The sequence below is a fragment of the Homalodisca vitripennis genome, chromosome 6, assembly GCF_021130785.1.
Source record: "Homalodisca vitripennis isolate AUS2020 chromosome 6, UT_GWSS_2.1, whole genome shotgun sequence".
In the NCBI taxonomy this organism is placed as follows: domain Eukaryota; kingdom Metazoa; phylum Arthropoda; class Insecta; order Hemiptera; family Cicadellidae; genus Homalodisca; species Homalodisca vitripennis.
The window spans coordinates 159,501,949-159,527,653 of record NC_060212.1 but is presented as its reverse complement, the minus strand read 5'-3'; the positions used below and the strand labels follow the sequence as shown (position 1 = coordinate 159,527,653).

At 32.9% G+C, this 25,705-nt stretch overlaps 1 protein-coding gene across 1 annotated transcript in view; it reads right to left on the bottom strand.

The window, feature by feature from the left end:
• Positions 1–3,855: 3,855 nt before the first annotated feature.
• LOC124365097 (phospholipid-transporting ATPase ABCA1-like) overlaps positions 3,856–25,705 on the bottom strand; it is a 53,992-nt gene continuing 32,142 nt past the window's right edge. The window contains exons 16-27 of the mRNA XM_046821035.1: positions 24,854–24,963; positions 21,505–21,727; positions 20,611–20,828; positions 18,937–19,234; positions 18,543–18,668; positions 17,675–17,854; positions 15,467–15,715; positions 14,139–14,374; positions 12,491–12,638; positions 11,811–12,021; positions 5,588–5,804; positions 3,856–4,237 (exon numbers count right to left, since the gene is read on the bottom strand). Coding sequence (XP_046676991.1) covers positions 4,064–4,237; positions 5,588–5,804; positions 11,811–12,021; positions 12,491–12,638; positions 14,139–14,374; positions 15,467–15,715; positions 17,675–17,854; positions 18,543–18,668; positions 18,937–19,234; positions 20,611–20,828; positions 21,505–21,727; positions 24,854–24,963 — 2,390 coding nt within the window. The 3' untranslated portion in view covers positions 3,856–4,063. The remainder of the gene's footprint in view (positions 4,238–5,587; positions 5,805–11,810; positions 12,022–12,490; positions 12,639–14,138; positions 14,375–15,466; positions 15,716–17,674; positions 17,855–18,542; positions 18,669–18,936; positions 19,235–20,610; positions 20,829–21,504; positions 21,728–24,853; positions 24,964–25,705) is intronic.

Sequence of the window (25,705 nt, the reverse complement as noted above, 5' to 3'; positions counted from 1 at the left end):
GTCTGTGTTATTTAAGGTTGAGTAGCAAAACTACTTATTTAATAAGTACAAAGGAATATATTTTATTTAACATTTTGAAATTAAATAAAACAGTTGTTAAAATGTGTAAAAGTAAATGATTTATCAATGTCAGTGTACACATAGTTGGTTGTCTGTGTTATTTAAGGTTGAGTAGCAAAACTACTTATTTAATAAGTACAAAGGAATAGCCTATATTTTATTTAATATTTTGAAATTAAATAAAACATTTGTTAAAATGTGTAAAAGTAAACTATTTATCAATGTCAGTGTAAAAATAGTTGGTTGTATGTGTTATTTAAGGTTGAGTAGCAAAACTACTTATTTAATAAGTACAAAGGAATATATTTTATTTAATATTTTGAAATTAAATAAAACATTTGTTAAAATGTGTAAAAGTAAATGATTTATCAATGTCAGTGTAAAAATAGTTGGTTGTCTGTGTTATTTAAGGTTGAGTAGCAAAACTACTTATTTAATAAGTACAAAGGAATATATTTTATTTAACATTTTGAAATTAAATAAAACAGTTGTTAAAATGTGTAAAAGTAAACTATTTATCAATGCCAGTGTAAAAAATAGTTGGTTGTCTGTGTTATTTAAGGTTGAGTAGCAAAACTACTTATTTAATAAGTACAAAGGAATATATTTTATTTAACATTTTGAAATTAAATAAAACATCTTCTGAGATATTTCAATTGTGTTGTCAATGTTTCAGGACAGTGTGGACCGGATAAAACTTAGATGATTTTTGATATTGACCGCTTAAGCCTAAGAACTAGGACATAATAATAATAAGTACATATTCTAAACACTATTACTTTAAGGTAATTAACGTTTAGTGCAATAATATAGTTTAGTGTAATATGTATATATATATATATATATATATATATATATATATATATATATATATATATATATACACACACACACACACACACACACACACACACACACACACACACACACATACACACATATAATTTATTCCATTCAGGCACTGGAGGTTGTCATAGACGAATATGGAGTAAACAATGAGAAAGAGTGAGTATGTCTTGATACTGGGGTCGTATGATCAATTGACTCTTAGGATTTGTGGGGCACTTCAGATCTGTGCTCTGCTATTGGTGGACCTAAATATCCTCTTGCACTAGCTGATTAATAAAATGTTATAACACTTCAAACCTGGGGTAAAGACATTAAATATTTGTGTCATGGTCCTAAAAGTATGAAACTTGATATTAGGAGATTTTAGGAGGATTTAAATTAAGGACAAAGTTAAGGAAGTTTTGTGGAGTTAAACCCAAGAAAGGGAGGTGCTAAGGTCCTTTTAGGACTAAGTACAAGTACAATGAGAGATTCTTCCCTCATTAAAAGAAAAAACCAATCCCCTTTTAGCCTTATCGTGCCCATCCTCACGAATGACTGACTCTATAACAAACACAATAAGGAGAAGGAATGTCTTTCGGATTTTTTTAAGTTTGGAAGTGCTTGAATTCTTGGTAGTCAGCAAAGCAATCACAGTTTAATGTTACACATATTGCACTAATACCGTTTATCTTTTCTTTTTTGTCAATGTCTTGTTTGTTGTTTATGCAGCATCGGAAAGTGACTAATGCCCTGCAGGGCATTATGGGGGGGGGGGGTGTCCCTTCCTCCTTGCCTCTTAGCAAAGAGAAAGTTGCTACAATGTGACACATCACAACAACCAACTGATACTAACTGATACCAACTGTGATATGGGCTGGCTTCATATCTACCCCAGAAAGTTAAAATAATGCTGATAAAGACTCTTGTACTGCCTCACTTCAACTACTGTGACATAGTCATTAATGACATGACTGTGGAGCTTTCAAATAGACTCCAGCGTGCTCAGAACTTTTGTATAAGGTTCATTTTCAATCTCAGACGTGATGATCACGTAACGCCCTACTTCAATCAATTATCTATCTTAAAATTACAAGACCTTCGAGACTATCACTCACTCATTCTGTTGCACGCTCTTTTAAATACAAATTGTCCTAGTTATCTTTCAAACCACTTTCGATTTATGTCTGAAATAAGTGAACGAAGTACAAGGAGAGGTACATCCTTATTATCTATCCCAATTCATCGAACAACTACCTTTAGCAAATCGTTTACAGTTTCTGCCTGCCGATTGTGGAATGTTTTACCTGTTAACATCAGAGCCATCGATAAGCACGCTCGCTTTGGGGCGGAGGTCAGGGCCTTGATGCTGGGGGCTCAGGGGGTGTAGCGGTTGGCGGCTTTGGTGTGCGGTACTTAGGGCAATTGCATGCAAGTTGAATGAATGCGAGTGTGTGTCTTGCGATATTATTGTAAATTTGTATATAGTTACATTAATTATTGATGATTGTTTTGATTTTAAGATTCATTTAATACGTAATGTAAATAAATAGACTAAGTTTTAGTTATAAATGTATACATATATATATATATATATATATATATATATATATATATATGTTAGTTTAATTTGTATGAGGTTAAGTGGTAGAGAGGACTTTATAGTCCTAACTTCGCCTCTAATAAAGTCATTTTTCATTTTTTCATTTTCATCACAAGGACTACACATACATATATTAGTGTTTACCAGATTCACAGCTGCAGACTTAGGTCTAAATCTAAATCGCTTACAATAAGTCAGAGACCAAGGAATGTAGGACACCAATCATTTAGTTTTCTCTGAATCACTTAGTTATCGGCTAATTGACAAAAATCAGAGTGCACAACACAACTCTGACATTAATCAGAGTGCAATTTATATCTTCTGGATGTCCTGAACACACCAGACCCCAAATAATCACAATATTGACTGGGTACAGCACAATGATGTATAGACAACACAAAAATATAACAAACCACTTTCTCCAAAAATTTCAAATTCCTAGTTCATTGATGTAAAAACTCAATGTATAATTCTAACAGATACAGTAACTGAAACCAGAATAACACAACTATGGTGGGAAGGGTTGATTCAATGCGAGGTGTTGAGTTTAGCTCCAGTTCACCTTCCTCTTACATGCAGCATCTGAAATCTGATGCTGTTGCAAACTTGTCTCCTGAAATCTGAAGTCCTGTTCGTCTGAAGGAATCTAAAAACAAACTAGAACTGAAGCTAAACTCAACATTCATATTGAATCAACCCTTCCCACCATAGCTGCATTATGTGTAGAAGACTCAGTTGCTCCACCATGCTTTGGGATCATCATTGTAGTTCACTCAATTGTGCACCTGAGTTGAAGACAATGAGAATACCTCTTCACCTAGATTGCACAACTTTTTGTAGTCTGGGTGTCTCAGGGGATGCGGGGGGTTTCGTTTTGAGCTTCTTCGTTTTTCGTCATTAATTTTGTTGGATCCCTTCAGATGAACATGACTTCAGATTTCAGGAATCAAGCCTGCAACAGCATCAGGTTTCTGATGCTGCATGTAAGAGGAAGATTGGTGGAGCTAAACTCAACATTCACATTCAAACCAGAATATTACAGATATCCCAATGCTGATTCATAACATGTTTGACTTAGCCAGTAATACTTAGAAGACCAACTACTTGGTAACTAAAACACTATACCAAGCAATATTAAAAAGCCACTGACAAGTGCATTGCTGTATAGACTCTTTCCTCAGTACAGATATAGTAATGATAATACTGTATAATTTTATTTTGCTAAGGGGTAATTCAATTTCAGTATATTATTTTTTTATAACTGTATAAACACTTCATATTATTATCAGAATGCATTAAAAATATATTAATGTGATCACATTTATAATGGGATGATTATATGTATGATAATAGTGTACACAATCCAAATTTTAAAGTGTTTTTATTTTACATAAATCAGCCTTAGAAATAAATTTATCCACTGTATTTTGTAATAGCATCTCACAAGATTGAAGGATATTGGTATGGAGATAGACAAGAAATTAATCACTAGATTAATATTTTAAAATGTTATACTGTAAAAAAAATAACTTATTATAAATAAATATGTATAGCACACAATATTACATTGTATCAAACTTCGGCTTTTGTCTGTGCCCGGGCAAAATGCATAAAGACTTGTTCAAGGCTGGTGTCACTGATGTTGTAGTCGTCGATGATATCATGTCTTTGCTTCAATCCCTCCATCTTTGAGAATAGCAGTGACAACGGGATCTGTGCATCTGGGACGTGGTAGTGCAGAAGTCCCTGCAATTATGATGTTATACAAAAGTTAGCTTTCATAATAATTACTGCTTATAAAACTGCATACAGCAGATACTACAAGTCTAGACATGTATTACAATGTTGTTTCCATCAAGAAGTTTAATAAAGAAAATTATAAAAATTAACTTCACATATTTTTTACCTGAACCTTTTTTACCTTATATAAGAAAATTGTATATAAATTTAATAATTATTCCTACATTTATGTTTATTTTCTTCCCCTTTCATAGTATAGGGAAAGATTTGTTATAAGGGTTTTCTATACCAATGGAATTTAAATCAATTATACTACATCCGTGCCATGGAAAACAGTCCAAAACTTTTTACCATTTTTATTGACCATCTTAGAACTGAATATGCCTTCTAAAGAGCCACAGCCTGTAGGCAACCTTAGTGAAGGTCATAAATCTGTGATTATATAAAAATAAATTAAGGTTTTTGGGGTAAATATTTGTATTAGGAAGTATGAAGTAAGAAATCATATTCATAAATCTGCATATACGTAAGCATAATCTATGACAAGCAATTGGTCCACTTTTAGCTGTACTGGACATAGAACTCAATAGGATAGAGACAGTAGTCAATATTTCAAGCTTTTTAGTTTCTTGAATTTTTAAATTATATACATTTTATCTTACATGGACATAGTACCCAATGAAATAGTATTAGTGCAATGCTGAGAGAACCGATTTTGAGATTTCGGTGAAGATTTTGGTCTATAAAAATTTGAAAAAATTGGTTTTGTAAAACAGAATCCATATGTGTAGTGAACAACAGTTACTGGTAGTGATTACACAGGTGCTGAGTTTTCTGAAATGTGTCATTTAGGTACAATGTTGCGTGTAAATAGTTTTGAACTATTAAAATAATTGCTTAACCTCTATCCAAAAGTCCCCATTTGACTGGGTCATTGGGGGGGACGCGGAGGCATTGCAGAAAAACTAAATATGGAGGTGAGAGGGAAGGTATCTTGTATTGTATTAGGGTTCCTAATCATGACATTTTGATAGGTATATACACAAAAACATAAGAAAAGAAAAGCTATTGAACTCAAACAATGTTGACACATATAACCAAATGATATAGTAACTTAAAAATATAGTTTCCAATGTAAAATTCTGTTCTTTAACCACTCAATTATTTAATTAGACACCTTTTTGAAGCTTATCTAAGATATAGTCAGTCTTGAAAATCAGTGTGAAGATCAGGAATACTACAGGAAGATGAATTTATTCCAATAAAATTACTATTCTGAATGAGGAAACCACACAAAATGACCGTTTTCAGCACAGAAACAAGTGCATAGAATTTGTTATTAATCCCCATACTTACCAAATGTTCATCTTTGATAGAGCACACTCTGAAAGCAAGCATCATGTCTTGTTTCAGAGCTCCCAACACATCACTCCTCTGTGAAGAGCGCAGTTTGATCTTGATGGTGAAGCCTTGCCCGAACTTGTGCTTCAGGTATTCCGGAGTGCCGATACACTTCATGTGGCCAGCCACCATGATCGTCAGTCGAGAGCACAATGCCTCACACTCCTCCATGCTGTTGAGAAAAATTACAGTTAAAAATACTGTATTCAGTTAGGCCTACTGTAATATGTCAAAAATCTAAAACCGTTAAAATGTGATAAATTACTAACTAACTAGTCACTACTAAACTTTTAGAAATTAGAGCTTTATAATAATATAGTGAGTCCTTTGTTATCATTACATGTTATAAAGTTAAACACTACTTACTAACATTTACAAAGGCCAACATTTAAAATTCTACTGTCCTTTTAAATAATTCATTGTCAATAATGAGGTTAGAGAATAACTGAGAATATCAGCAATTATCTCAATTACATCAATGAATGAAATTAATATGCTAAATTATGTAACTGTAGTGTATCTTTATTTACATTGTATGATATTATATTATTATTGTATTTGTAATTCAACTGTAGAAAACTGATACCTGATACCTGTTGTCTTCTTCATTGACCAGCGTTGCTGGATTGAAAGCGTCACAATAAAATAAATAACTAACTAAATTCTACTATTTACAAATGCAAGTGGCGGCAAGGCTAGGCTATGTTGCTCGCGTTCTCGAAAAAAATCTCTGATTGAGTAGAGAGGGTTGGCCAGGGACCACTTCCTAAGCTTGCATTCAAAGTCCCTGCTCTCAAGAGCTTTAAGATGTTGAGGGAGGCAGTTGTACATTCTTACTGCTAATGCGGGGAAACAATCTCTTGTCTTGCCCTAGCCTACAGGAGACTGTATTTAGTTGTGAGCTGTTCCTCAGCCTGTAGGCATCCTGAACTTCACCCCTAGTTCCGAAGGCTGCAAGGTTTTCCTTGACATGTAACAAGCTGGCGACAACATACTGGCTAAAAACCGTTAAGGTCTTAAGTCGGTTGAACAAGGGCTTGCAGTGATCTAAGAAGCCTGCAGATGAGATGATACGCACAGCATGTTTTTTGCAGCAATAAAATTTCGGCACATCCAGAAGAATGACCCCAGAGCACCAGACCGTAGAGAATGTGGCTATGAAACAGCCCATGATATATAGTGACAAGATGATTTTCCGTCAATAGAGGCTTCAGTCTGCGCAACAAGCAGGTCACTCGAGACAGTTTCTTACTTAGTTCTGCCACATGCCCGTTCCACGTAAGTTTTGGAATCAAGAGTAAAGCCCAAAAGTTTAACACTCCCCACTGTATGGTTAGCTAGAGATAAGGTGCATGTTAACTCCTGCGTTTTGGAAAGGTTTAGACTGAGTTTGTTGGCTGAAAACCATTCCTTAGCTCTGTCATAGACTTGGAGCGCTTGAGCTCTCGCATCTTCAGGTGTGGGTCCTGCTTTAAAGAATGTAGAATCATCTGCGAACAGAAGTACATCACCCACCAACTCTAGGTCATTAATTAGTACCAAGAAGAGCAAGGGTCCTAGAACCGAGCCCTGAGGCACACCGTGCATAACAGGCAGCGGTTTGGATGAAGCACCGTTAACAGAAAATATTTGTTCTCTCTTCCCTCCAGATAAGCCATAAATATCCTGACTTGATGATTTTTTTTTTTTTTTCCTGACATATTAACCTCTCTACCTCTGCAGGACAGACCGGATTCCAAGTTGAGAATGGAAACGGCCTAGGCCTATTACTCATGTGGCCAAATGCCAAGGCCAGCGGATCCGTCTGGTTACATGAAGATATTTTATTGATTATATGTTTTACTTCATTTAACATTGTAGTATTAAATTGATCAGGGCTGGCATTACACTTGAGTACTGGCTTAGTCTTACAGGTTCTATTTACCAGTCAAATAGAGCGAGAAAAAACATACTCAAAACAATCTTTGAAAAATTTGTTAAAAAACTAATATCTAATAAGTGAAATAGTAGAAAATTACTAAGCAAAAACCTTTACTGATAAAAATTCATAATATGTAAAAACATCTAAAACTTGTAATAAAATGGAAATAGGATGACATTAAAATACCTAAATGAATTAACTAAACTGATCAAGTATTCACGTTATGGGATAGTAAAAATAAGTAATTATCAACAAAAAATCTTAAAATTGTAGAAATAACATTTCAATAAATACAGCAATTTTCCAACAGAAACAATATGATATTAAATATCATTTTCATATTTAAATATTCATTTCCATACTAAGAGCATTGTTAACAATTTAGAAATGATAAAATCATATTTAAAAGAATATAAAGATTTTCAACTGAAAGATAATACGATTATGGACATTGTCCATCGTTATATGTTACAAAAAATAAAAAACACTAAGTTTTGAGGATTGGAATCTATCCTTTTCAGCAGGAGTCAGAAAATATCGAGACCATAAAAAATGTTAGTGCCAATCTTCAAAATTCATATTTTGATCTACTGTACATCCAATGGTACACTCCAATCATTGTATGGCCAACATGCAAGATTTTTTTAATTTGTACAATATCATCTAAAATTATGTTGTTTTGCTGAATTTTTTGCTGTTTCTTTTACAAAGACAGGTTTGTAGATTTTATATATATATATATATACTTTTTATTCAAAAAAGTTCCTTTTAGTGTCTTTTTCAAATTTTGGTTATTTTTTTATATATCATCCATTAACCCTAGATTCGTGACCATCTGATTTGCCTGCAGTTATTCACAACCATTAGTCTACGAGGCTACTCCGGGAAAAAATACAAAATATGTAGTGTAATAATAATTTTATTGCTACAACTGTTTTTTATGTCATTACAGAACTTATTAAAAGTATTTAAAACAAAACTATTATAAAAAGTAAGTAATATTAGGTTTTTTCTCGCCAATTTGAAATATATGTCTTGTTAAAGTAATATTTATGAGTTTTGTTCGTATAATAAAATAAAAAAGTACTTATGAAAATAAAAACACCTTAATAACTATGTAAACTTAATAAGTAGTTGATAACGACTGGGTTTTACATATTTTACATATCTTATCTACTTTATAACATAAAGTAAATGTATAGTGTTTTAGCGTTTATTAAAAGACAAAAACAGAACAAAAGTGACAAGTCATATTTAGTTACTGATCATGAATGTGTTTAAAATTAAATAAGTGGTAATAAGTAATAAAAGTAAAAAGATAAGTAATAAGTAAATTTAAATAACATAACATTGTTTTTCGACCTGTTTTATTATTATTGTGAGTCCTCCGCACAGTTAACACAGATTTTCACCTGGTGCTCAAGGCACATGTGACGCTGGCAGTTATAACACACATATTGTGTCATTCTTCTTTTTTTTGAGGGGCAAATAGAACATATTTTTTCTTTTCCATGACGATTTCTTCGACTGGAGGTAGAGCATCATTAGCTGGAACTAGAGCCACGGCATCAGCGGCTGGATCTGGAAGTGCGGCTTGATTGTCTGGGCATGGAGGGCACGGCATTACCGGTGGAGGAGTAAAGAATACATTTGCAACTGGTTTGTGTTCCCCTAGGATTTTCTGATATTTTTGTCTTCAAATTTCTTGGTAACGTTGTAATTGTAACCCTTTCTTGCAAACATGGTTTCATGAGCTCTTCGCTGAGTCCTTTAGCAAAGTCACGGGGATGAAGTGGTCTCTCATTTTTCATAACCATCATGGACATATACAAAACATATGCGTTTAACCAAGGTACTGTTCAACATGCATAAAAGTAGCATAGAGGCCATCTTTGAGTTTTCCTACTGCATGACATAGTACTGGACATTTCGTCAAATGTGTCAACTGCACCTTTCGTTGAGTTATAAAATTCAACGATATCTGGTTTCCCTGACTCTTCAAATATGGTGCCTGACTCATGACAAGTTGAAAGTAAATAGACCATCTTCTTTTCTTTTGCCTTATATGAAAGCAATACTAGCTCATTGTCATAACAAAACATTGAACTGTTAACTCTTCTAGACTTGTTTGGTCTGTCAATTCAGGAGGAATCTCTTTCTTGTTTGAGCGCAAAGTACCAACAATAGTCAACTTATGGTTCCTCAGTATGTCCTTAGCCAGACCAACTGAAGTGAACCAATTATCCATAGTTACGTTCCTGTTAGAACCACGGATAGTTTCAGTTAGGCTTTTAACAAAATACGTTCCAAGAGGAAGCCCGTTAGTGTTAGTATAACTTTCCTAAATAAGTTATGGCATCAATCATATACTTAGTCTTTACATCACATAGCATAACTATTTTAATACCATATTTATTTGGTTTTGAAGGAAGGTACATCCTGAATGGGCATCGTCCTCTGAAACCTAGCAACTGTTCGTCAATTGTTACGTAGGAACCAGGAATATAGGTTATCACGGCAAGCTTGAACAAACTCTCCCCATACGGTATCTCTCTGATGGGTGCAAGTACATCTTCAGAATTCCGTGTAGCTCTGTGGTCAAATCTTAGGCAGTTTAACAAAAAATCAAAACCGATTTCTGCTCATGACACATATGTACCTTGTGCCACTAAATGAAGGATCAAAACAGCTCTTCCGCTGTCAAATGATTGTCTTTCATGACTGCAGACATCACCAAGAGCCCCAAAAAAAAGCGCTAATCTCCTTAGATGTAGTAGGCATTACAGTTGCTTTGGTACTTTTGGCATATTTCAATCGTCTTTGTTCAATTTCTACATTTGTATGAAATACTATTTTATCCACAATTGATGGAGTAATAAAAATCTTAAAAGAATCTAAATGGAGATTGAATGTTTTTGGCATTATTTACAGGTCTCTGTCGGAAATGAATTATGTTCCTTCGGCTTACACCTAGAAAAAACGGGGTTTTTTGGTTTTGAGCTCCAAATATGCCCATTCTTACCTCTCAAAGTCCTAGTTTTAGGGAGAACTAAGTTTCTATGACGCTTGAGATTAGACAAATATATTGGTATCATCAGATCTATTTGATACAACTTGAGCAGAAGAACTTCTGATAATTTCCGTTACTTCTTCAGGGTTTACTCCAGTATCACAGACCCCTAGGACGGACCCGTCCCGACCAACCGTTCATGGTACAAAGTCTCAGTGCCGCCACAAACCACCGATCTCCCTCAATGGAAGTGATTTCTGAGGGGAGGGAGTTCCACAGACGAACAACCCATCACTTGAAAAGATGTATCAAATACTACAGTCCTGTCATGGAAATGCTTCTTGCGCAATATTACGGTATACAATAGAATAAAACAAGAGCAGTATAACGATATGTAATATTATGTCAGTAGTATACTTTTACACAATCACTATGAACATAATATTGCTTATTAATATTACGTGAAAGTTTTAAGAAAGTATAAGTCTTTAATAATATACATACAGATAATGAACTATTACAATTTGAGGAAATTTCCTGATTCAGGAAGAAAATCTCTTCAATCCTTTAATATGTTAGTAATATCAAACTATAATGGGTAACTGTAAAACATTTTAATTTTTACTAAATTTTCTGACTTGGTTTCTGATACATCAAATTTTGAGTTAGAAATCAAAATAAAATAAAGTTAGAAATCCAGCTCGCACATAAATGGTCTGGTGGTGACTGGTGAGTCTGAATCCCTCCTCTGTATACCTGTACCACTTGTCTAAAACTGTAGCCTGTTTTATATGTTTGGAAAATTACTGACCTGTCTCAACATCAGTGTTACAATAAAACAAACATCATCAGATGTTATTATAACCAAATATACATTTGATTTTATTCATCTCTTTTGCAGGCTACATGTAGATCAAGAAATTTCACTGTATACCCCATTGTTGAGTGGCAGTGAATCAGTCATTTACACCATTCAGTTTTATGTTATTGTAATTTACCTTAGTAAAATAAATAATGCTAGTTAAAAGCAATTTCAACATTTTAGGATAACTTATTTTCTAAGCTTAAAGTGTATGGCAATTGTATGGCATGTATGGCAATATGTTAAATTGCCTTGTAAACCACATTTTATACAACTCAACACTAATCGTAATGTCTTCACTGACACATATATCTTATGGATTTTACACATATACAAGTATATATTGCCTTTAGTCTAGTTATTTCTAATGAGAACTAACTTTTACCTGTGAGAAGTGAGGACTATGGCCTGTCCGGCTTGTTGACACTTGGATACAACTTCCCACAGTTTACGCCTGGACACAGGATCTACTCCAGAAGTGGGTTCATCCAGGAACACTACTGGAGGCTCTCCTATGAAAGCCATTGCAGTGCTCAGCTTGCGTTTGTTGCCACCACTGTATGTTCCACACGGCCGGTCAGCATACTCCTTCAAACCTGGAAATCACTGAGTCAAGTGAGAGAAGTAATAGTACATGGTCTTTCAAGTCAAGTTCTCTAAATCTCAATCATCCTGAACATAACCAGCCAATAACCAAATGGCTCTACATGACTAATAATATCTATTTCAAAAAAATTCAAACTGAGAGTATTATTTAAAAAGTTTAAAGTTAAAACATCTTTTCATAAAAATTATATAGGATTTTTTTAGTACAGCATTAAGACTATAATAGAGTCCAAAACAATAATGTTTTGGCAGTTTTGATAGGCTTGTTCTGAAATCTAGTAAGTGAATTAAATGGGACAAGTGGTATATAAATTATTTTATTATTATTTTTGCAGATTCCAGCTGTGCCACCAGTCACACTACCAAAGACAAGCTGGTTAATGTAATGTTCTCAAACTTGACACTTTGGGGATGACTTGTCTTGAAAATATATTCTCTAATAATCAACCAGTTACTTACCCATCATATTAATCCACTTGGAGATTTCAAAATCGCAGAGAGATAAAGGAACACCTCGCAGCAGAGCATACACTCTGAGCATCTCCTTGCCTGTCAACAGCTTATTGATAGCATCAAACTGAGGGCAGTAGCCGATCTGTGACAGGAACTGGAAAACAATGACATGTTTTAAATAAAATTAATTCAAAAATATTAAAGATTGGAATTTACAAATAATTTATTTTCTAATGTTGGTTCTTGATATTTTTCAAATAACTTTTATTAAAATGAAAAGTAAATCATTAGAAAAAAAATTATTAGTATTAGTGATAGTAATAGTGATTCATTAGTAAATCATTAGCAAAAAAAGCAGTTAGTCTTAGAAATATTACAGGTATGTGGGATCCAGAATATTCACAAACTCAAAATGGATCTTGAAAATAGTGCAGACAGGGAAAATACAAGTTTGAGTCCATGAAATCTAAAAAAGCAGAAATATTGAAAAATAATAATAGTTTTTGAAAGTTTTCCTCCATTATATTTTATTTAGAGTGATGGATGTTATGGCAGGCTTTCTCTAAAACGGTGATAGTCATTCTAGACAAATGGATTATAGAAATCATTGTATCTACAAGTTGATAGTAAGGCAGTTCAGACAAAGGGATCAGCAGAAGTTTTGGGCTTGATGGTTTACCTCGAATTTTCTCTGAAATCTGTGAAGGTGAGGCCAAATTGATCTTGTGTATGGAGAACAATAAAATTTGCCTACTTATGTATAGTATCTATATTGGCTTAAAATAACTAGGACATAGAAGGACTTCAACTAGAGCTAAGCAGAGTTTTGAAAATTTAGTTTGACCATGATGATTGATGTAGACCTGTCCAACTTCAAACTTTTTCTGCAACCTATGATAGACAGCCAGAAGTAATCTTCTGCATGGATAACATAAAATTGCCTAACAATAATAATAAAATTAGGGTAGAGGTAAAGGCTATATGGTAGAGAGTGTTAAAGGGAAACGGATTGTTGATTAAATAGCAGACAAATTATTTTGGCCTAACCTCGACCTTAGTATAGTTTTGGCTGTATTTGTTCTTGATTAATAAGGTTATTTCTGGTACGAAATTCCTGAGTAAAACGTAATGACATGTTTCTTTTATTTTTGGCTTTAATTTGTGTAAAGGATCATAAAAAGCATTTGGCTTTGTGACCAAAATGTTATGAGAGGTATCAAAGATTTCTTAGCAGAAAGTTTACTGAGTCTGATTAGCCAAATAAGGTTGTGTAAGGATAGCCATGCATCTTCACACTGATATTGCTTAGTACAGCAATTGTGAGTTGGAATACCTGTGCTTTTGTGGTAAATTACTAAAATTTGTTATATGTTTCTATAGTGCAAAAGAATAAGCTTCAGACGGCATCAGCTGGTTACATGGCCTTTCTTTAGAGCTGAAAGACACCTGTACTGCCTTACTTCAGTAAGCTCATGCTATGTGAGCATGAGCTTACTGAAGCTCGTTTCTCTAACTCCATGAAAAACACGTTAAACATTAGACTTAATTGTCACAGCCTATAAGTGCAATGAAATAGTTATAAGAATAATAATATGCAGCATTAAACTAACCAACGTCACTTAAAAAGGATACAATTCTGGAATTTCATACTCACTGTAGACTTCTGTTTATGCAGGCTGAGTTGCAGGATTCTTGCATCTCCTTTGTTGGGAATTTCTTCTCCAGTTAACATCTTGAAAGTGGTAGTCTTGCCGGCACCGTTAACTCCCAGCAGACCAAAACACTCTCCCCTCCCCACTTGAAATGAGACTCCATATACTGCTGTTGCCTTCCTGTTGTACTTCTTGCCGAGATCATTCACTTGCAAAACTGTTCTGTTACCAGAGTTACCTAATGGAGTACAAATACATATGAAAGATTATATAACTCGAAATAGTATCAACTTAGTACAGTGGTATGTTCAACTTTATGTATTGCTTGTTCTTGAAATGATATAACTTTCATATCTATATTCAAAAATATCATTGTAAAACTGAAACTAAATACATTATTACTATCTAATGTATCATGAAGTCTTCATCTTATTGTGCATTTGTAGTTATGGGGGCATAAAAACCCATCACAGTTATAGGATGTAAACCGTTCTATCCTCATAGGAAAAAACTAAAATTTATAATCCAGACAATTTATGTCGTCATCGAGAAAAATCAGGTAATCTAGTTTGGTCCTGATGTCCAGGCAATAAAATAAATTAGTACTATCTACTATCGGGTATAGGTATAGAACTATGAAAAAACTAAAAAAGAATACAATGAATAATACAAAATACCAGTACAAATTCATTGTAATCGTATGTACAAATTTATCAATTCCTTAAACAAACATTATTTTATTGGGATAGACTATATTTGTTTGTTACATTTGCTTTCATTATTGTTTGTTAATCTATAAATGGATTAGAATTATATAACCATTTTTTTCCAAAACTCAGATTTTTGTCTCTTACTGTATTTCCTATAAGTTTTTCATGTTTTTATACTGTTAAACAAATTGATTTTATGTTTGTGTATGAGAAATAACATTTCTTAAATATAAAATTTCTAATCGGGATTAGTATGTCTTGTTTAATTACTCAACATTTTCTATTATTAATTTAGATAATGGCATTATAATAAGTACAATAATGTAGTATATGAAAGGAAAGAGACCCAGCTTAATTATACAACACGAGCTAAGTAAAAATATGCTGTTTATATTTTATGTGTTAAAATGTTTCTTAGTTAAATGTATAATAAAAAATTCAATTTAATTTAATCATTTTCTTATATAGTTATCAGCTATTCCTAAGTTTTCTTGAAGAAATCTGAAACAAATAAGATTGAACTGCTAACTTTAAATTAATATGGGATTCCTGGAGAATAAAATGACAAAATATAAAAACGTTAATCTAGTCAGTTTTAAGACCTATTAATTTACACAAACCTCTGCTAGAAGCAATTACGTGTTCCTTTTCAAGCAACACATCAGTATCCTCTTCCATCTGTTTGTGCTCCATTTTGATTCGCTTTGAACATATCATGAACCAAAGTCTCTTGGCTAATCCATATTCTATCATCAGTACCACACCAGAGTAAAGTATTGTATCTACTACCAGAAATATTATAAAATTGAGTATTCCATGGGGATGTTCTGCTTTATCTCCGATATCAAGAAATTGAAGGGGATCTTGAGCTAAGACAAACAAATAATGTTAATTTTCATTTTTTTAATGCTAATACATCACTGTTTTTATTCAAGAAACTTATAAAATATCTATTATCATATAACAATATGTTTCAAAAATAATTCATGTTATGAGTTTTACCTCATTTAACATTGTTAAACTTCTAACACTTTTACACCCTTATTTTAAGACATAAGATCATGTGAGATGTCTCATTTTAGAACATAGGATCATGTGAGATGTCTCATTTTAGAACATAGGATCATGTGAGATGTCTCATTTTAGAACATAGGATCATGTGAGATGTCTCATTTTAGAACATAGGATCATGTAAGATGTCTCATTTTAGAACATAGGATCATGTGAGATGTCTCACTTTAGAACATAGGATCATGCGAGATGTCTCATTTTAGAACATAGGATCATGTGAGATGTCTCATTTTAGAACATAGGATCATGTGAGATGTCTCATTTTAGAACATAGGATCATGTGAGATGTCTCATTTTAGAACATAGGATCATGTGAGATGTCTCATTTTAGAACATAGGATCATGTGAGATGTCTCATTTTAGAACATAGGATCATGTGAGATGTCTCATTTTAGAACATAGGATCATGTGAGATGTCTCATTTTAGAACATAGGATCATGTGAGATGTCTCATTTTAGAACATAGGATCATGTGAGATGTCTCATTTTAGAACATAGGATCATGTGAGATGTCTCATTTTAGAACATAAGATCATGTGAGATGTCTCATTTTAGAACATAGGATCATGTGAGATGTCTCATTTTAGAACATAGGATCATGTGAGATGTCTCATTTTAGAACATAGGATCATGTGAGATGTCTCATTTTAGAACACAGGATCATGTGAGATGTCTCATTTTAGAACATAGGATCATGTGAGATGTCTCATTTTAGAACATAGGATCATGTAAGATGTCTCATTTTAGAACATAGGATCATGTAAGATGTCTCATTTTAGAACATAGGATCATGTGAGATGTCTCATTTTAGAACATAAGATCATGTGAGATGTCTCATTTTAGAACATAGGATCATGTAAGATGTCTCATTTTAGAACATAGGATCATGTGAGATGTCTCATTTTAGAACATAGGATCATGTGAGATGTCTCATTTTAGAACATAGGATCATGTGAGATGTCTCATTTTAGAACATAGGATCATGTAAGATGTCTCATTTTAGAACATAGGATCATGTGAGATGTCTCATTTTAGAACATAGGATCATGTAAGATGTCTCACTTTAGAAGATAGGATAATGTGAGATGTCTCATTTTAGAACATAGGATCATGTGAGATGTCTCATTTTAGAACATAGGATCATGTGAGATGTCTCATTTTACAGCATAGGATCATGTGAGATGTTTCATTTTACAACATAGGATCATGTAAGATGTCTCACTTTAGAAGATAGGATCATGCGAGATGTCTCATTTTAGAACATAGGATCATGTAAGATGTCTCACTTTAGAAGATAGGATAATGTGAGATGTCTCATTTCAGAACATTTTAGAACATAGGATCATGTAAGAAGTCTCATTATAGGACCAAAACCCATTTTGGTTTCTCTTTTAAGGAGTGTAATCTCTTAATACTTAAACAATGAAGTACAAAATAGTATTAGTTTTTTTGTTAGTTTTGTTTCAGTAAAAATACTGAAAAAAACTAAAAAGCTTTTGTATGCTTATTAAACATATCATTAAATTGAGACACCTATCATAATCCTATGACTAAAAATAAGATCGTGAGTTTTTTAAGTTTACCACTGTTCTTACTCGGCTAACATCAAGGTAGCTATCTGTACAGCTAGTTCTGGAGAATTGTCTCAAATGTTTAGTAAATTTATTAAAATAAGTATTAAAGTTCAAAAAATTATACTACAAAGAAATATTTAACACTATAAAATGTTTTACGTCACGGGAAACCAATGTACTTACTTTGGCAGTTGGATCCACACTGTAGACATGTTCCATCAATGTACATTGCACTAAATAAATGCATGAACGCAGAAGACCCAGCAAAGATTGGATTGAAACTAAATATAAATATGTAAATTTCAATGAATGGAATGTCAGGATCTATTGCCAGCAGGTTAATTACCACAGATGCAACCGTCCCTGAAAGAAGGAAAGTATGTTGAATAATAAATAAATATAGCACAAATTTATCATCAACAAAAATTAATTAATGGATTAATCCGCACTTACTTAAAACTAAGATATTGATTTTAAATCAATTAAAAGTACTAAATATTAGAAATATTATTAGAATTAATTTGATACTCTCTACATATATAGTCAATTTTTTAAAGAGTTCTATCAGTGGTAGGCCGGTGGGTGTAGGGATAAGTCAGAGCATCACTAAATAGTCAGAGCACTATTAAATTAGTACATCACTAAATTAAATTAGTCAGAGCATCACTAAATTCATTCATAATTATTTGCGTGTATTGTCTTTTACTCATTTTTTTATATTCACAGCCACACCTTTTCAGTTTTGTGTAGAGCTAGTAAACATCTGAGAGAGGAATCCCCTCTGACCACCAAGATCTCCCATCTTACTTGTTTATCAGTTTCTTAACTCACTTCACAATCTATTCATACTATACATCACTCATAACATAAATATTAATTAATTTCATATGGTTACCTCATTTAAAATATACATAAGTAACTGTTCAACTGCTAAACTCAGTTTTTCATATAACAAATAAAATTATAAAATACATAATTCATTTTGTTAATAGTACAGTAAAAATCGCCAATGTAAATGAATTAAAAACGAGAATTATCCAAGCAAACTTACCAGTAAACAAGTTAATTAAGATGAAGAGAACTGAGGCTTTGACCGATGATTGTACAAAGAAACTGAATAAATAAGCAAAGGAGATTCCACTGAGCCCGAACAGTAGGAAGACCAAAATCAAGGTACCTTTAACAGTAAAAACACAAATAAATTAATAGATGTTATAAATTTTAGTGTAATGAAGGTTAGTGAATGATATGAGTATTATCAGATAATGTGTGCAGTATTAAAAACCATTAATACACTGTATTATCACTGTAGTTACATTAAATACAAATTCTAATATTGTAGCTACATCAACTATTTTTCCATTTCGGTTAAAACTTGGGCAGATGTAACTTATAAAACTTAATTTTGTAGCATAAGCACGTTTTCCATAATAATGCTATCTCACCTATATAACCTGAGGAGGATAAAATATCTTGTGTCTGGAAAATATAGAGAGCTGCAAGCATCAAAATAGCAGTAATGACGAAAATTATGAAGTCACAGAACAGGTTTGTGAACCAGTAGAGAAGAGGAGAGACGCCCGTCATAAGTTGAAGCTGCTTTGAATTGTTCACACGTTCTTTGAGTGGATACGAGATGAAACTCATAGACACGATCATGAGACCTAGAGTCATGACAGTCATTCTCATTGGGAACAATTCGGCCTTCCCTGGGGCTTGCAAGGCTAAGTCACATATATCTAGCTGCAACAAACAGAATCTTAGATCAGAGCGGATATCACCATTCAACTACTTTAACAATCAAATTAAATCAGGGAGGAATAGAGGAATAAATATAGTTGATTTGTGATGACAAATCTGTGAGTGTTTGAATTTTGGATTCAACTAAAAATTATTACTCATTATCTACATAAAATGCAACGAAAAATATCATAACAGTGCTAACAGATCATCTACATACAATTATTTAAGTTTACACTTATTAAATTAAATCGTTAGCTGAGTATGAGTAAAACCCATAAAACAAATAGAAAAATGTTGTCATAAATAGTTTTAATGATCTGATTAATGCAAGTTTTTACTGTGGTATTACACTCTGTTATGAAAGATATTTGTATTCTTTCATCAAAAAAGATTTAAGAGCTTTAAGCTTTAAAACTTTTTTAACAATTTAATTAATTAACAATATTAGCAGTTTTTTCCTTCCTGGTTTTATAAAAAGTCTACTCTTTCTGATGAACTTTCATTTGAAAATGAATCTTGAAGAATCAGATATTTGATGCATCTGCTATTTAATAAATGTTTCCCACAAGAAAAGGAATACATCAGCATTACTAAATGTGATATATACCACAAGTTTCTCGTATTCAAACAAACTAAAGTTCTATGAGTATCAAATCAAAATGCTATGGTTTGGAAATCAACATTTTTTTACAACTCTGAATCATTGCAAAGGTTTGTGTGTTAACTATGTCTACATTAAATTTCTTTAATTTACACTATTACTTAATTTGTATCAAAGCAGATAGTCAGATAGTGTTAAGATACTGTGAGTTATATTTTTATTAATAATTTTATATTTTTGTACCACATTTATATCTGAATTTTATATGACTACATTTTTCCTACATTTGGCATTTTGAGGATCTACTTGGACGGGAGAAAGTATCTCAGTCACCATAGCAGAATTACCGAAATTATGATTCCTTGCTTGCCAGTCTCATGTGCTAGTAATTGAACCAAACCAGCAGAAAAATCTACACTTGCAATAAATTGGTAAAAATGTTTTCATACAAAAATGAATTTTATTTGTTATACATTGATAGTTATTGAATACTTCTAGATTGTATCATAATAAACGCTTCTTTCTAACTTCATGTAAATGGAAAAATATTTTTTATACTAATTTGGGAATGTACTATACTGTTGTACTTCGTATTTACTATATTATAGTTTAATTCCACAAATATTCATCACATAGTACAAAGGTACACACAGCAACTAAGTAGAGATGTTATCAATTACAAAATATTGAACTTCGCATAGGGATTATTGGTTTCAAAAAATGTATAATTTGATTAGTTCTCTTAACTACAGTACAAGTAGTTGGAAAAACTCACATTCATCTGGACTGTAATAGGGTGGTTGGAGACAGTGATGGCTGATGAGGGGCTGATTTGCTGCAGGAGAATGTTTGCTACCAAGTTGAACACTATGGCTGGTGAGTGTAAGAAGTAATGACTGAATTCCCCGAGCAAAACACTACTGTTGTACTGGAATCCTGCAATCATCTCTCTTTCATACTTGATCAGGCTGTCTTTTATCTGTCCTCCAAGATCTGAAAAGTCATATAAGTTTAAATCAAAAAGATTTCAATCATTTAACAAGAAAGGGTTTGTTTTTATACAATAATACTAGTTTTAAAATCCACACAAACCCACTAATAATAATACATTTTTTAGTTTTCAATAATCTAATCTGTACATCTGGTAATGCATTGTATTTATTTTAAAAATAATAATAAATTATTACTTTTATAAACTAAGTTGCATATATGTCACTGAATTGTTCATGCTAGTACATCTTCATGTACTGATTATTCTATTCTATTGTTTACATTTTGGTATGTTGGATTGGGAATTGTAATAAGCTTTGATAACTTTTAATTTTTATGTTTATTACTTCTTTACAACCACTTGTAGAGAGACAACAATAAAACAAAGAATGAACCTAATTTTCAGTACACTTTAAATGCTGTGAAAGCTATAGTAGACAGTTTTAACTCTTAGCTAAAAACACTTGTTAAAATTGTCCGATAACAACTCAGGTTGAGTGATAGTGAGGAATCTTTAGTACAACCCCACTCAGTGAATAAAGACGATTTCATTTCATATCAGTAGCATCTGAGGTATCAAGGTAAAATTTTAAATAGTCAAACATGTAACCAAAATATAAATTTATAATGATATAAGAACATCCATGACATTGCTAAATTTAATGAAAAAACTACTCACAATTGTTAAAATTTGTGTCTGCGGGAACAACATCAGGAGTGGCACCGCCAGATCGAACCAGGTTCTGTATCAAGTTAGAGGTAGTCTGTTGGTCAGCTGAGACAGCCACGTGGACCCCTGGGAAGTTGCTCAGACTGATTGACAAATTGGGCTGATCAGACACGACGTTCTGGCTCATTATCATATACACGGTGTATGCTGTCATCAATGCAGGAATGATTATCTGAAATGAATTATGAACATGTGAGTTTTGCTAATTACTAAGTGAAACCAATAAGTGAACTACTTACTATTCCATTAGGGTTCACTTCTGGCAGGTATGAACCAGTAAACCTACAGTGACTGCAGCAAAAACTGGTGGTGTCTCTTACATCTGGGCAATGGATGTACAGGAGTGGCATTCACTAACCATAAACCTCAATTTTTAGTTTTTAGCACATTTAGTAATACTGAAGTCTTATTTAATTAGCCATAATAAGTTTAAAAAATGAGAGGGATCAGTTGTTGTCCCTCGATTAACCATTCGAAATTTATCAAGACCGAACTACTCTTGTACCTTGAACAGTGGAGCTGCATCTCTTGTAATGGCATAGTCGTTGTCACACTTAACATTCTACCATTTTTCTATATTTTCCCATCTTCTCAACTTTGTCTTTTGTGTCTTCTGCACAGACTCACTTCTCTGTTAACCATCCTATCTCTTATCCATTTTCATCTCTCACCATTGTTTATACCTCTTTTGTTCTCCTTTGTTTAACCTTTGATGTGCCTCGTGCATGTGTTCTGTCCAGTGAACATGAACTAATTTGAAGACACATTAAACCATCAGTGTGGAAGCTGGAGCCCCCCCCCCCCCCCATGGAGTTCTCTCTGGTCTAGAGTACCCTGGTCCAACAACTGTTTTTTTGGCTGTGCTCATAATAGAAAACTTCCTTTAGTGAGTGACTTAATTTGACTCATTCCATGAAATTTCTCCTATGTTCATACAACCTGTACATTGTCTCATCGCCTTAAATGTCAGAAATTGGATACCTCAACTTGTCCTCCAAACATCTTTTGAATAATTATTCTTAAATATTGTTTTATAGTTAATTCTCCCCTCTACTTGGGATATTGGAGTAAAGGACTAAGGACAAGGATAACTTGAGCAATAGGACAAGTTTCCTATGAAGGATGGTTGTGTAAGTGAGTCTCCCATAGTGGCAAAAGGTTTAATAAGCTAAGATGTGAGGGAGAACTCTACCCTGCTCACTTTGACAAATAAATTTTAAGACAGAAGCCTCCCCTTCTTCCAAGGAAATGTGACTCATTGTGATTGCAGGAGTCTAAGAAGGAGGCGGCCCTCATCCTTACACGTCCTAAATATCTGGTCATTTCAAAAACTACTCAGGAGACCTAATATATTTAAATGAATTAAAGGTTTCATCAGATTCTTGATGTAGCAAATGAAAAACTTGAAATTCTTAAATTTCAGTCCATCAGAAAGCTTTAGCATTTTTCTGATTGTCCTGATAAAACACAAATTTAACCCTATGAGCTCGATATAGCGTGAATGAGTTCCACATTTACTGAAATCAACGGTCAATTAGGACCCAGGAGTTATGATATAAACTCCTCCCTGTGAAATATTGGCTAATATTCATGTCTGCTCAGTGAGCAGTATTGGACATAGCATTACTTGTTTTGCTGTAATTTCTTTTAGTTGGATTCATATTGTCTTCCTGCCATGTATCATCAATAGCGGTATTTGTAATTATATTCATTAGGCTGACATGCATGATAATTTTCAAAATAAATATTAGTTTTGAATACTTTATGATTGTCCTTCTACTATTGTAGTATTTTATAGAATATAACTTCTTATTTAATTCCCTTTTATAATTTCTTCTACATCACTTATCTACCATCCTAGCTTGTGTTACCCACTCCATGATTCACATTAGTTATGGCAATTAGTCATGTCTTATTTCCAGCCTCATGTACAACATCCAGCCTTCTCTACTCCTTCACACAGAATTACTTCTTTCTGAACATCTCATATAGATCCTCTGCCTCTATTCTGCTGCAGCATGGGAAATCAGAAGACATGCTAGCAGAAGCCTCTTACATAGCTCTCAACACAGCATATGAATTCTGTTGTGGAAATTACCTGGTGGTAACAGAAAATGACCTAAGATGGAAATAAAAGCAAAATTTCTGGATATTACAATAGATTGGAGTATGACCTGGAAACCGCATCTTGACCGCAAAAAACTCAATAAAAGTCTGCCATAAAACAAATAAAACCATTATGCACAAGGAAACAGAAAAATAGCATTTTTCTCATTTTTTCAATCACATCTGAACTAAGCATTAGTTATTTGGAATGGTACATCAGCGAATAACCTCAACAAAAATTAGATTTTGAAAAAATAGCTATTAGAATCTTGGCTGGACTTTAAATACCTAGAGAGCTGCAGAGAAGCTTTAAAGGGCCAATGAATTCTTACAGTAGCTTCATTGTACATCCTAGAAGTAATAATGTATGTTGATGGTGGATATTTACCAAGATATAAACACATACACCATCACAACACAAGACATGGAGATCTCTATAACCTACCAAACCAGTACCTAACTTTGTATGTGAAGAAACCATCATACATCCGAAGGAAGCTTTTCAACCACCTTCCACCAGAGCTGCAATAAAAGACAGGCAAAGCAGAGAAGAAAGCACTGAACAACTAACTGGCTTGTTACCCGTCCATTTTGCAACCTGGATGAATTACTGACAAAAACGCTTTGACAAAATACCGCAAAAATTATGAAAAATTACTTTTAACTATGACATTATTTGTACGGTAATCTTAAAGATTTCAAATTATTAAAATCAATGTCAATTTAAAAACCTATAGTTGAGGTAAATATATTATCATTTTTAAAAGTTATATGACACCATTTCTAAGCTCTTTGCTTATGGATGATCTCTATCCACCCCCAACTTATACATACTTCCCTCTCTCTATCGCTCCATTACCCCATCTTCCAATCCCTTGCTGCAACACTCTCCATCACCCCTTCTTAGATTTCTGTAAATACTCTTTAACAGAAAAATATTTACCTTCACTACATCTATACTGAGTGAGATCGATCAGTCTCACCCTACCTTTGCGTCATAAAGAATGTTCATAGTCAATGTGATAACATACATTAAATTTGTCCTTGTTCTTTCTATATGAGAACCTATCTACTAATAAACTGGCTTTAGTTATTTTAATTACAAATAATACAACTACCAACACATTTTCAAATAGACGTTAATACAAACAACAGCTGAAATAATTTTGAGAAAATATTGCTGAAAACTCACAAATACAAGTGTGCTGATCCAAGTCCTTATTCTGGTGAGAAATCTTTTGTACACCAAAGCCCTTAGTTGTAGAAGAAACGATGTACCAGATGATTTTGAGTGGCCCTCGACTGAAAAATAATAGTTTAATATTAGTTTTGTACTTTATTGAACTATTGGTGATTTTTATTTTGAGTACACAGCCAGCAAACCGGATTGATTGCTAATAATTTCTAGTAATTTTGCTCATTTTGGATGAAAAAATTCCATACTAAATTCATAGTAAAAACAAAAAGTAACAATTTTATACATTAGTTACTCTATGGGAAGAATAGCATAAAAATTGTTTCTTCTTGGCAGAAGTACTAAAAAAAATTTGCAGTAAAAAGTTATAAACATGTGTAAAATATTTATTATCATTACAAAAGGTTGAAAACAATAGAAATTAATACAAATTGCAATTCACAAATCCAAAAATAGCATGTTATTGGTTAGAAAGTTACTATACAATCCAACAAATTTTTAATTAAAGATTTTAAGAATATATTTTTCAGTATTACACAAGTGCTAAAATTACTGCAATTAATACTAATATTTTAACTGGTAACAACATGAGGTGTCTAAAGAAGAGTAAACTATAATGGTAAGGTAAAGGAGTAGCTCGAAATTAATAAACAAACAAATTTTATCATTTATAAACCTTAGAATTGCATACAATAGTTACAAATATTCTTCCAAAAATAATTTAGATTTAATTAGTGGAAATTGAGAATCTAAAACTGCTAAAGAGTTATGAATGATAAAACATTAATAATTATTTTATTTGAATTGGGACCTTGTAATAAACTCTTACGTAATATAACATTTAATATT